The sequence below is a fragment of the Pyxicephalus adspersus genome, chromosome 4 (assembly GCF_032062135.1).
Source record: "Pyxicephalus adspersus chromosome 4, UCB_Pads_2.0, whole genome shotgun sequence".
Lineage (NCBI taxonomy): Eukaryota > Metazoa > Chordata > Amphibia > Anura > Pyxicephalidae > Pyxicephalus > Pyxicephalus adspersus.
Window position 1 is genome coordinate 103,576,740 of NC_092861.1, and position 14,132 is coordinate 103,590,871.

A 14,132-nucleotide genomic window follows, 5' to 3' on the forward strand; every position below is an offset into this window, starting at 1 on the left:
TCCCAACCGCTACTAGAAGTGCTGCTCTCCCGGCTGTTATGGGTAGCAGTAACATCTAGAGTTGCCAGCATTCAGGTTTGCCACCTGCACATCTTTACATACCTTTGCAAACATGTTAGGGTGCTCAAACACAGGGCTGGCCTTCCTTTTCTGGGAGCCCCTACCACTCCCTCCAGTTACATTAACCCAACTCCCTACACGTTTGAGACCCCTCTCAAAGTGATCCGGTGATTTAAGTGTTGCAATGCACTTCTCCAGCTCTCCAATGCGAGATACTAGAAAGGCGACTTGCTCACAACTGTCACAGCGGTATTCACCTAGATGGTGTTGCTCCATTTGTGCATACATATGGCAGACTGTGCACTGAACCAAACCTTTCACCTTGCTACCACTCATTTTCCCATAAGTTGTTGGCAAAGTCAGTGAACCTTTGTTTTATGTTTTGTTTTCGATGTTGGGGGAATTTATTTTTCTGACTGTACTGTTTGTTTTTATTATTATGTAACCCACTGAAACCCCAATAAAAAAATTAGAGTGAAAAAAATATCAAGTTGCCCAATGGACAACTTAATAAGATCTGTCAACTGGTTTTGAAGGCTTTTTATGAGCTTTATGGTGCACTCTTTAACCAAACTTCAACCATGTTAGTGCTTAAACAATTTCACTTTTCACTTCACCAACAATAATAAAACTCATAGAGATAACCTGGAATAAGCCTTTACTGTTGATTTGATGTTATCAAACATCTCAAACCCAGTGGTGCACTAAGTTCTGTTTACTTTTTTAAACATTATTGTAAAAAAATTATGGGGGTTCTTAGCTCTTTTTTAATTCAATATATTTACTCAGACCAAGTAGGTTTCTTAAAACTCCATCAGGTGCTAGATCAAACATGTCATTTCTTTTGATAATTTCAATTTCCATTTCAAACTTAAATTTGAAATTGTTAATTTCAAAGAAGAGGGCATGCTTCTTTGAATAAATCTCTAAAAAGTGTTTACCAGTCTGTAAGGGTCTATCTGTTTTACTTCAGCTCTTCTTTTACTCACATTTTGTCAACTCTACATGGTGTTCCATTTGCCCACATCACACTGCAAAAGTACAGGTACTTTAATTCCGAAACAGGCAACGCAGGCAAAGACAGGGTGTCCCCTTGCCCTACTTTTTCTTTTTTGGATTGACCATTGAATCTTGAGCTATTGCTATCCAATGTAGATTTTACTGGTATATGATGTAGCCTTTTTAAACACAAAAATTGCACATTAGCAGCCTCAAGAGATTCACTACCTCTCAACTCTTCTTGACCAAATCAAGTTAAAATTGAACTGGTTAATGGAAAATGGTAATCTATCTTCCACCCCTAATAATAACCCTTGCTCTTCCATGAGCCATGAGACCTGGTGTTACAATACTATATCAAAAGAGGAATAGACTGCAGAGATCGAGACATAATCCTGCCCCTGTACAAAGCATTGGTCAGACCACATCTGGAATATGCAGTTTTTGGGCACCAGTTCACAAAAAGAACATTTTGGAATTGGAGAGAGTGCAGAGAAGGGCAACTAAACTAATAGAAGGAATGGAGGAGCTTAGCTTTGATGAGAAATTAGCTGAACTGAATCTATTCTCCCTTGAGAAGAGACGTTTAAGGGGGGATTGGATCACCCTGTGTAAATATATAAATGGTCCATATAGAGAACACTCTTCCCAATTATTCACTTTGAGATCATTACAAAGAACAAAAGAGCACTCAAGAAAAGAAGTTTAACCTCCCGATAAGGAAGAGATTGTTCACTGTAAGGTCTCACAAAATGTGGAATAGGCTCCCTCAGAAAGTAGTTAGCAACTACTTTAGATTGCTGGATGCTTTTCTAGAAGCACAGAATATAACTAGGTAATAAGGCTTTAAAGTCAAAATAACAATAACGGTTGATCCAGGGAACATCCGATTGCCTCATGGAATCAGGAAAGAATTGTTGAAGCAAATTGTACCCTGTTGAAGCAAATTGTACCAGGGTTTTTTGCCTTCCACTTGACCAACTATGTCTATAGGGTTTTACATCAGGAATATGTTTATTTCCCTAGTGGTTAAACTTGATGGACTTATGTCTTTTTTCTTTTCTTTATCCTAGTCTGATTCATTTTCTGATCTCAATATCCTTTTTGTGAAGGTGTATGATGCTCACTACATATTTTTGTATCTGATGTATTATGGTCAGCAGTCCTACTGTTCCTCAAACTGTACACTATTAAAGTAAACCCCCCTCACCTGCAGGTCTTCTTTAACAAGCTTGCAACAGGACAAGGGAGGGACATGCACAGGAGGAGTAGCCAGGAAAAGAAAATTACAGGTAATTATGACAGCAATGGGCGAGATTTATTAAAGCTCCCCTAAGACTGGAGAACGTAGACTACAATGGGTGAACCTGGCTGCTCCAGTAAACCTGGAATAGATCTGGTCCAAGATTGATACATTTGCCAAATAATAGCAAGAGATTTTAGGAAATCTGTTCCAGGTTTGCTGGATCATCCAGGTTCATCCATGATAGTCTATCTTCTCCAGTCATGGAGAGCTTTATTAAATCAGGTCCAATATTCCATATTCCCGGCACTTTTCCTGATAATTTAGAATGAACATCTTCTATAATGGAGAATGAACATATCTGAAGATTTGTAACTGCCAGCAATGCAGATCACTTAGACCAAGTAGAAACCTTCACAAATGAAGCCTAGGAGGTTGTCACTACCCTGGTCGAATGTGTCTTCCCGCAACAGTACCAAGCCCCTCATAGTGTAAGCATACTATATGGTGTATAGAATACAGGAGGCAATATTTGTTGGATATACAGCTATGCCTGTACAGGGCTGATAGGGTGAAATGATGTGTGTGAAGAAAACCATCCACATGTTCCTGAGATTTTTCAGAAGATGAGGGTCTCAATACTGAAGAATGACTTTCCAGTTGAAGCAATACACAGGGTATACCTTTGGAAATATTGCTGTTTGCCAAGAGCATAGCTCTAAAACTGTTTTTGCAAAGTAATAGCGGTCAAAAAAATCATCTTCCAGTCAATTTTCCTATTGGGAAGACCTGGACTGGAAGAAATGTTGGCTCCATAGGAAAGACACAGGACCATAGGCAAGTCCTATGCTGGAAAGAATGACTTTCAAGAACTGGCACAGCAAAGGAGGTTCCAGCCACTTGGAGGTTGTGAGGGCTGATAGGACTGACAATTGGACCTAAAAGTGTTGTACCTGGGTCCCTTGTTCAAAGCTAAATTTTGTGGCTAAATATTGCTAAATTCTTTTTACTAAAAATCCAGCTAAATATTGTGGCATCTGTTTATAAATATTTCTGAGCTTTAAACAGCATATCTGCAAATGCGGAGAAATGCCAGATGCTAGGAGCCTCTGCCTTTCAACATGTAGGCATTTAGTCCCAGGTAGTCAGGGATAGGATGCTGCCAACTGCCCCAGAGGAGAAGGTTATCCTGGCAAGAAAGATGAAAAAAAGGTGACAACATCATTTGAGCTATCAAATTTCCATTTGCTGCAATTGAGGTAGAATTGTTGTCTTTGTCTCATTTCCAATTTTTAATAGGACTCAGTGTAAGATCAGTGTATTTGGGGATAAAATGTAAAGCAGGGCAATTCCACTCCCTCGTAAAAAGGGTCCTGGGCCAGTGATTGCTGGCACCTGAAGCTAACGAAGAATCATAAAACTTTTCTTTGAAACATTTGCTAGAGATGCCAATAGGTCAATTGACTTAAAAACTGACATGAGGTGCCATCTGTTTAGAGACCACTCATGATTGGAAAATGACCGGCCAACAGATTTAGAGGCTAGTAGATAGGAGGTCATGAAGTTGAGATGCTTCTCTGTCCATGAAAAACCATGGCTGTGACTTAAAATAGACAATTTTTTCACCCCTTGTCTGGTGATTTAAAAGACATCTGTCTTGTTATTTATGAGTGCCTTGAATCTCTGCTAATACAGAAGATAAGCAAAAACTTTCAAGACCGCTAACAATTTTAACAGATTGGAGTAGACTACCATTGAACCAAAGGCCCTGCACTTGATCTCCCTTTAAGTATACTCCCCAACATTTGAAGCTAGTATCTGAGTTGACTAGAAACCAAGTCCTGTGCCCATGTGCTATAGCCATTCCCTGGGATAGATTCTCATGGGAATTCCACCATCCCAAATATTGCTAGACTGACCAAAGTACAATGGATATTCTCCAACAAGCAGCAAACCCATGGATAAAGGAAGCACACAACCTAGCATGACTGTTACTTAGGATTTAGAACCAAATTACACCTAACTAAAAACATGTGCTTTATTAAATTTACAAACAAAAAACAGAATGTAGTTTTTTCACAAAATGTCACAGGATGGTAATCGCACAGTTATAGTATTATAGAGAAACATAATACCTGTAAAATCATCATCAGACAAAAAACAGTCCAATCTCCCATACTGTATGTACAAACAAGTGAGAACATAAATTTTCCTTCCAATTTTTAGACATTGCCTATTACTTGAGAGGCTCAGGCTGAAAATTCAAGAACTGGCCAAAGATACAACAGAAAACATAGGAGACAATATCTCCTTCCAAACCCACTTCTACTACTCTACTACTGCCAGTACATGATAACTGCAAGCTGAAGTCATTGTGCATGTGTGACCATCTAGTTTCTAATGAAAAAGAAAACAAAAGGAAGAATTGAGGATGTGGGAGGAAACAGGTAAAGTCTTGCCTATCTGCAAGAAGGGAACTATTTAAGCTCTATATCATGATAACTTCAGCACCAGGGTCTCTAAAACATGATGGTTTTAGCATCGACAAGAAGAAAACCTGTAGGCAAGAGGAAGGTTACTTTTTTTAAATGTATGTATTTTTTCAGGAATCATACAAGCACAAAGAAATACAAAAAGAATCTCAGGAAGGGGTAACAGGGAAAAAAGGAAATGAGCTACACTCCTTCAAAAGATGATGCATCCTCAAAAAACAAGTACCTGTATATACCCGAGTATAAGCTGACTTTTTCAGCACTCAAAATGTGCTGAAAAAGTCACCCTCAGCTTATATTTCAGTCAGGTGCATGAGTCCCTCTAGAAAAGCACCCAATCCGGCAGCCGCGTCCAGCCGTTTCCGTCCCCGATGGCCTTAAAAGCCAGAAAGACGGCGGGGGTACGCCATAACTCTTGCGCCAAATTCAAAAGTACACAAAACATAGGAAAAACCCACTTACCTTTTTCTGTTGTCATCCCCTGGGGTCCTTCTGGTCCCCGCAGCTCCCCTGGACAAATCTTCTTTCTTCTGTCCTCAGCCACTGAATGCAGAGATTATTTCTGGGGTTTCCCAGTGACGTCGGTGCATGCATCGGTGCATGCATCAGTGCTGGCGGGAGGAGCGGCGGGAAATTCAAATAATTTTGTATTGGATTCAATACAAAATGCCTGTATTAAATCCAATACAAAGAATTCTTCGTACAATATATATATATATATATATATATATATATAATTATATTGTATATATATTATACATGCTACTCTACAGTTATATTACATGTTTCGCTATTTTTAATCTTTTTAAAAGATTTTTGTGTTTTTTTATTTAAAGTTTAATATTTATTTTATTAAATATTGGACATATTTCAGTGAGGTATGCCTAAGAATTATAGGCTTACAATGTAAAATAAATTTCCATGCAAAAAATTTAACGCTTTTTGCCTGGAAATATGGAGAGAATTAGAACGCTAGGGAGGCTACAGTGGCTGAATGCTGTACTGCTTTAAGGCACATTTTACGGAGAGAATCATACCAACAGGGAGGTTAAAGAGAATTTAGTGGTTAGGTACGGTAAGTAGTATACCTGCCTAACCACTAAATTCTCACTATAGTTATTCGTTTACCGTATTATGGCTGTAATGGCCGTATTATGCAATTTTATTGGTATTTATTTTGAATATTGAAACTTGGCAGTAGCTTCAACATTTCCCACCCTCGGCTTATACTTAAGTCAATCAATTTTTCCTGTTTTTCAAGGTAAAAATAGGTACCTCGGCTTATAATCGGATCAACTTATACTCAAAAAGCAAAAAGAGAGCACATTCAATTTAAAATATTATATATATAAAGGAGAGCGAGGGGCATGAGACAATAATCTATTGGCTACTTTTAAAGCTTAGAGAAGGTGGTCCTATGGGGATCAAAGGGCAGGATTGACTCATTTGCTGTCAGGAGTTGTGCCAGAAAAAGAAGCTAAATTAGCTGTTTTCCATGATAAAAGTTAGAAAGGCTATTGTTGCTCCTTAAGATAACACAGGAAAAATGTAAAAGACACAGAATAGCTCTAACTTGAAGGCTAGGTAGGATATATTTTCTGACAGGAATATATTCATCCACTTAACAGACCAAAAAGATGCAAAAAAGTGAACATTATTGTTAGGATTTATTTACTTTTAAGGAAATAAAAATCATGACAATCTTTAAACTTGATTTAATTACCTCTGCTTGATTTACACTGATCGAATCAGTCGTGTTACTGTTAAGTGACTTGAACACACCTGAAAAATAAAAAATTACAGATAAGCATAGGTGGGAAATAGTACATATTTCTAATATACTAAGCCAAAATTTTACCTATTTATAATATTTAGTGTACAATCAGGAGCAGCTGGTTATTTAAAAAAACAGCAGTGGAATCCAAGGTCAGAGAATGTGGTCAGCCAATCCAGAACACAAAGACATAATTCCTGGGGTGAAGCCAAGTTAAAACCATTCGCTATACCTATTCGGTCCATAAAAATTTCAATTTATGGATTTTTAGGACTTTTTGCTTTGTTTTTCATTTATGTTGAAAAAAGTTGTTTTTGTTTTTAGAGTAAAATAAAGAGAAATATTCAGATAACAACCTTTTCTGCCTGCTGGCTGCAAGGCCTAATTCCTCAGGTTTAATCTGCATAGATCATCTGCATTTGCATTTTGCAGGCTTTATAGATGGTTTTATCAATATCTTAGACAATTTTGTTTTCCTTTAGAACCTTTATTTTCTAGGCACACTAGGAATGTTTGACATTTAACTTCTGGAATTATTATTGTATTGTTTGTTTGTTATTGTGGTATTATGAAATTATAGATTCTTTCCATTATCTCCTGAAGAAGCAGAGGTAAAATGTGCCAGGAGGTTAAAAAATAAAAAAGACTAACTGAAAAATCAAATACCAGAAGAATTTGTTTATAAATGGGATGTGGTACTATTTTTAGTTTGGTGGGTCCACTTTAAAAAGCCTTAAAATCTTGGCATATCATTATGCATACAGTCAGTATGGTAACTGGGTCATTATCGCTGTATTACTTTATTTTCACATATGGTCACAACTGAAAACAATTTTGGATGCATGGGGTGTGTCTGGTGGGGGTTTATGGGGAAAAAATAGCCCTAGGTGCCAAATAGTGGCACTGCCACTGGCCCTAGTCCTACGCTTAACGTACGCACACAGGCTTCGGTTTATCCATGTAAAATTTATCTTATACTGAACACATTCCTTTTTAAAAACCATGTTACATAAAATCACAAGTGACAATGAATACAAACTGCAAAATTAAAAAAAAAAAAATTTACCAAATGACATAAACTTTAAAAATATTGATGCAGATTCTCTGAAAACTTAAAAAGGATGAGGTAGGAAAAAAAGTAAAAAAAAAAACGAATTAGCATAAATTGTGTGAATAAACTAATATCTCCCACTTTGAATTCAATCTTTACACTATAGGTCACAATAGAAATCAGCTGTATTCAATCAGGCCTGTATTTAAAACTAGACTACTTTTAATGATAGAAACAATTTGACCATATTACATATTAAAACTAACTGCAAAAATAGGGATAGCCTGGTTTTCTTTTTCCATATCCTTATTTTTTCATTGTTTATAAAAATTATTATTTATTTTTATCCACTGTAGCCTCAGCTCCATTGAATGAAACTCAATTTGAACATATCAAAATTTTAATTTTCCCATTTTTTTTTCTTGTTTAGAGTGTAACATAAATACTTGCCCAAAGAAGAGTATTGCAAACAGAAGGCTTCTGATATACTGCTGTTTTTACACAGATCCCCAAATTTGTCAGTACATACAATCACACCAATGTTCTTCACTGGTTCCTTAACTGGACACATTGCTTGTGTAGCCCCCTGGTAATGACTGAATGGTCTACTGAGCTGTTTCACAGTCAACTAAAGCAATAACATTAACCCCCTAGTGTTCTAATTCTCTCTGTATTTCCATGCAAAAAGCGTAAAATTTTTTTTTTTTTTTTTGCATGGAAAGTTATTTTACATTGTAGGCTTTAATTCTTAGGAATAATTTACCAAAATATGTCTAATCCACCCCGAGTCACACTCGGGATTACCGCTAGCAATGTTATAAGCCACCCAATGCTCCAGTATCCATCACATGAGTCTAGTGTCTGGTGTCTCATCTGTTCCATAGCAACTGCATTGTAGTATAGTTGGCTAGCAAAGTGTCAGAAAGCCAGCTAATCATATCACATACTTGAATAGACTACAATGAACAATGCAGAAACAAGACATACAACAATATTACTGCTATTACTACTTTTTCTACAACTGGTAATTCCAAACTGGTAAGTCCAAACATAAAGCTATGGCCCCATTGAATCCCCACACCTTGTGAAATGTAGAGATCTCCTGTGAAAATAAAATAGTTATTGTACATAAAAATAAAGGGTTCACTGGTTGGTGAACATTCAATATATTGCATTAAATGCCCACATGCCACATCCCAAATATAGACCAAATGCAAGTGCAGAGAAACAGGACTTTAACGCTATATATATAAAACTCTTAAAACATTTTTTGGTACATCATATTAAAAAGTACAGTAGGAGACATTGATTTTTGCAGTTCCCCAGAATGGGAACCACTGTGCCCCTATATTACAATATACAGATATATATCCACTTTTTCATAAAAGTATCAACATAAATACATAGTTGAAACAATATAGCAAGTCCCAGTGTATCAGAAGTACCAGTTTATCATCGACGCGTTTCGTGGTGTAACACCACTTCTTCAGGATGAAGCCTAATGAGACTAGTAAATATAATGATACAGCATAAAATCAAAATCATAAAATCATCTTGGCTTCTGGTCTCATCATTTGGTTGCTGCTTCCTGTTGGCACCCATCGCCCTTCTGTGCTAATTTCCTGTGTGAACCTGCTTGCCCTTGTTCTTTGAAACTTGATGGATATGTCATTAATGTGCAAGGGAAGAACTTCTATTAAAGTGTATATTGTGGGGGAGTGGGGTGTTCTCTCTTTCATGTACTTATTTTGAATTACTTTTGATCATCCTGAGAAAGTTTTATGAAATGTTTTCAACAAAATTATGTATCCAAGAATCAAATTGATTCTGAGCTTTTGAACGTGGAATTCAAATTAAAAAGGATTCTTAAGCAAAAATCAGTAGCCTATATATTATTTTGAATGCTTTATCTGGGAACAAATAATCTGTATGGAATTTTTTAAAATGTTAGGCATAGAGGTTGACTAAGTGGAAAAATATTACAAATCTGCTCTTTTAATTTAATCCCTTAAATTGAGGATCGAGATAAACAAGCTCTTGAAAGTGGTGAGGCATACAAGTGGCACTCTACCACAGTTAATGAACAGACAAGCACCACAAATAATGGATGAACCTGATTTAGATAGTTGCTCATCTTTTTTTTCCACAGTCCTCCACACATCAATATTGCAGGAACAAAGTAACTTCTCTACGAACAATGTCTTTTAGGAGACAATAACTGTACAAACTCAATTTTTCTCTATTTACTTATTCCCTGTGCCATGGGATTAATCCCAGTATTCTTATAACTTAACTTTATATCTTAACCAATAAATAAACAGACTAGACACTGTCAATCTGGATATAATTGGCCACAACCTATTTTATTGGCACATGTTGTAGATGTTGAAATAATGCTATTAAATTTATACAACTCCAACAGGTTAAATTAATTTGGATAACACAATGCCTGAGTTTGCCACCATGACTCAAACTCAAAACACAAATCTACCACGAGCCAGCACTGTCACCCGACACTGCTGGCACCCACTCAGGCTGTGGCCAATTCTAGAACCAATTGAAGTCTCAAGTTAAATATATCCAGCCCAATATCAGAAAGATGGATAAGGTCAGGCCTGGACAAACCCGGCACTTTACCCTCTGGATCAACATGGTGGGAAGACAGAGAGGCCTTATATATGACTTGAAACAGTTGGATTTCCAACCCCCAATGGACCAAATCTGTGCTTCGGACAACCCCAACCTAGCTGCCTCAGTGGCAGCCCCAATTCGAAGAGTGACATGACAATTAGAGAGAAGAAAATCTAAGATGATCTAAACATTTGTGTAAAACTGAAAGGAACTGAAATTTTGAAAAAGTGACTTGCCATTAATATTAATTAAAAAAATTACCACTGAAAGAGGGGCACATATGTAGGAAGGTGAATACCAAATACATGGAGGAAATAGTGGAGGAAAAAAGGGTCCATGAAGTAACAAACCTGCCCCTCCCTAGATGGTCAGTTTTGCTGTATTTCACGTAAATACACAAACAATCGCGTCCCTAGCAAACATCATCATAAAACAGGCCAGAACCCCCGTTCTAGAAGGAGGAACTAGAGCAGACACTCAAAATGCACCAAAAAAGGGCAGTCTGAAACAACAGGGCTTCAAAGGGCAAAAAACACGCAGATTGCAGGGAAATGAATAGCAGATGCAAGATATCAGGTATTTTAGGACACTAATGATGAGGGACAAAATTCTTCAAAACCTGCCTAATCAAGAAAAAACTAAAATATTAAAGGAGACATAACATCAACCTAAGAAAAAGGAAATACCAGACAGCAATTTATGGACATGAGCGTAGGAATGACCCTCTTTGATAAGTCATGAAACAAATTCCAGAACCAAATGTTTAGATACCAGCAATGGGAAAGGTGAATGAGAAAGCAGAAACTCCTACCAAAAAAGCCAAGCAGCAAAATATGCCTTACAGGTAGAAGGGGTCAGCGAATAAACAATATAATCTTCTAAGCCAAGAACACCATATTCCAAAGATGGGACAGAAACGGCATTCCAGTTGCATCTGCTTCTGGCAATAGAGAGTGGAACAGCTGAAAACAGGACAAGATGTCACCCAAAACATTAAATTTACCAGCCACATATGATGCTTCCAGCCAAATATTTATGGACAAGCATTTTAGGACTAAACATTTAAGTAGCCTAACAACAGGGGGGTGGTTAGAATAGAGGCATTTCGGGGCAAAGCAAACCCCTTGATTGTCTGTTCTTATAAAATACATTTATTTTAAAAGTGGACACCCTAAATCTCCACAACTCCAAAGGAAGGATGTTGCTAGTGAGACCCTCTGCACTCCACGAAGTGTACCATGAACCAGCACACCAACCCCAAATAGCAGCAAAACCATTAGAGCCAGAGGGTTGCCAACACAAAGTCAATCTGATAGAGCTGCTGGGAAGCAAAATTCGAAAGAGCAGCACCAGGAATACCAGAAGAGTGGGACAGAATAAGGATGAGGCAGGTCCTGCAGATGGAGGATGAACCGAAGACCTAGTGTGGTGCCTAGAAAGTACAGTACTTCATCCAACTGCGTCGGATGCAAAGGGGATAAACATAAATTCTTCCAGAGAGGCTGAAGACAACCCTGAAGGGCAGCCTATGGAGGAGAAATCCAAACAGTCAGGGAAAAGTTCCAGGCAGTTCCAGTCAGGGAAAAGTTCCAGGCAGAGAGAAGACTGAATAATCAGGTAAAAGATCCAGACCCAAACTAGTCTTCCAAGCAGTGTAGGATAGCAGGCTACTGTGCAGCTTTCTTGATGCTGTCCTCTACTCCTGTCCTTTAACTATCACTTTTCCTCTTCTCTTACAGGCCTTTTTGACCATTAAGGACCTGAGGTTCTCCTGTCCAATGAAAACAAGCTCCTCAATCACACCACCTTCCTGTTGGTAAGTACCTAAATTTAAATAACAAGGTGGAAATAATGGACAAGAAGGAGAGAAAAACCAAAGCAAATATTCCTCCCCCATTGAACCGGCATAATTCTGGTATTTGCTTCTGCTCCCTGATCATTTCATTTTATTACACATACCTTAATTTATCAACATATTTGTTTTGATTTTTTGTTTTGTAAGCTTGAAATACTTGGGTTGTTACCGATATCTGGTGTAAATTTTATATCAAGAGCACTATTAGAAATATATTTGAAGTGTTCAAGTATTCAATACTTATTTTTTTCACTCACTGTAGATAGTTCTCAGTTAACGGAAAATAGTCTATTCCATGTCTAAAGTGCCATCTTTAAAAAAGAGATCCACTAGATTTAGAGATATGGTAATTAAACTGGCAGATAAAGGGGGCAATCTGGCCATCCAAGAATAGTATTGAAGAAAGCATTTGCGTATATTAAACAAACCCTAATGCTCACTCTTGGCTAGTGAGACAAGTGGATTGAATAGGTGGAGTTAAAAAACACAGGAGTTGTTTTTTGATATTGTGTATTTGGGAGTTGTGTTGTAAGGACATTGATTGTTGGGTGAGTGATTTTCTTTTTCTTTTTTTTTTTCTTGTGTTTTCCCTCTAAATCCTTTTTCTCTCTTTTCTTGTTTTTTTGACAATAGCTTTTTTTTCTGACCTCTAATTGAGGGGGAGTGGTCAAGGTTTCATACCGTATGTGATATAAGTTCTGGGTAAACTCACCCTGAGCTTGCTCACGTTTGTGAAACAAGTGGATTGAATAAGTAGAATTAGAAAACAAAAGGAGTTAAATCTTTAAACTAACTGCAAACTGTAGGTAAACTTTTATAACTCTGTGAAATTAATACTGTAACTGGGAAAATGAGTGGCAGCAAGGTGGAAGGTTTTGTTTAGTGCACAGTCTGCCATATGTATGCACAAATGGAGCAACAGCTCCTAGGTGAATATCGCTGTGACAGATGTCAGCAAGTTGCCCTTCTGGAATCTGACATTGGAGATCTGGAGAAGCAAATTGCATCACTGAGATCACTGGATCACTTTGAACGCAGTCTCCTGCTCACTGAGCAGTTAGTTAATGGCATAGATGTGGAGAGTGGAGAGGGTAATCAGGATCAACATATAAGCAGTTAGGCTACTCTAGTTAGATAGGAGTGTAGGGGCTCCCAGAAATGGAAGGCCAGTCCCGTCTTTGAGCACCCTAACACATTTGCAAAGCTATTTGAAGATGTGCAGTTGGCAGACCCAGTGGTGGCAACTCTAGATGTTACTGTTACCCCTAACAGCTGGGAGAGCATCCCATCTAGTAGGGGTGGGGAAGATAATGCAGGAAGGTGTAGGCAACTGGTTTATAGGGGATTCTATGATCAGGAAGTTCAGAATAGAATAGCTTGTCGCCCGGATCCTTACAACTGAATGGTTTGCTGTCCCCCTGGAGCCAGGGTTCGGCATGTGGTAGACCGAGTGGACAAATTACTGGGAGGGGCTGGTCATGGCCCAGCTATCTTGATCCATGTTGGAACCAATGGCAGGATAAATGAAAGATGGAGGATCCTTAAAATCAGTTTAAAGAACTAAGTGCCAAGTTGAAGGAAAGGAGTTCAAAGCTTATATTCCCCGGAATATTACCTGTGCCATGCACATTACAGGGATGCCAGAGGGAGCTTAGACAGCTAAATGCATGGCTTAAGTCCTGGTGTAAAACAGAAGGGTTTGGGTTCAAGAGCACTGGGCTGATTTTTCATTAGAGTACAACCTATATGCAAGAGATGGTTTGGCTAGGTTGAAAAAAGACATAAGTCTATGAAGTTCAACCACTGGGTAAATAAACATATCCCAGATATAAATCCCCATATGACATAGTTGGTCTAGCTTTTAAATAGCACCCCGGCCACGCTGCTGCCCGCATCTCCAGAGAGATGCAAAGCACAATGCAGGACTTCTGCATTGTGCTTCACATCTCACTGCAGATGCCAGCAGCAATAGCAAATCCTGGGGTTGGTCACTTTTCTTCAGTCTATTCCTCTTGTAATACAAGAAA

General features: G+C 38.0%; 1 protein-coding gene across 1 annotated transcript in view; it reads right to left on the reverse strand.

The window, feature by feature from the left end:
* CAPN9 (calpain 9) overlaps nt 1-14,132 on the reverse strand; it is a 193,442-nt gene that overhangs the window by 2,907 nt on the left and 176,403 nt on the right. The window contains exon 21 of the mRNA XM_072410240.1: nt 6,518-6,576. Coding sequence (XP_072266341.1) covers nt 6,518-6,576 — 59 coding nt within the window. The remainder of the gene's footprint in view (nt 1-6,517; nt 6,577-14,132) is intronic.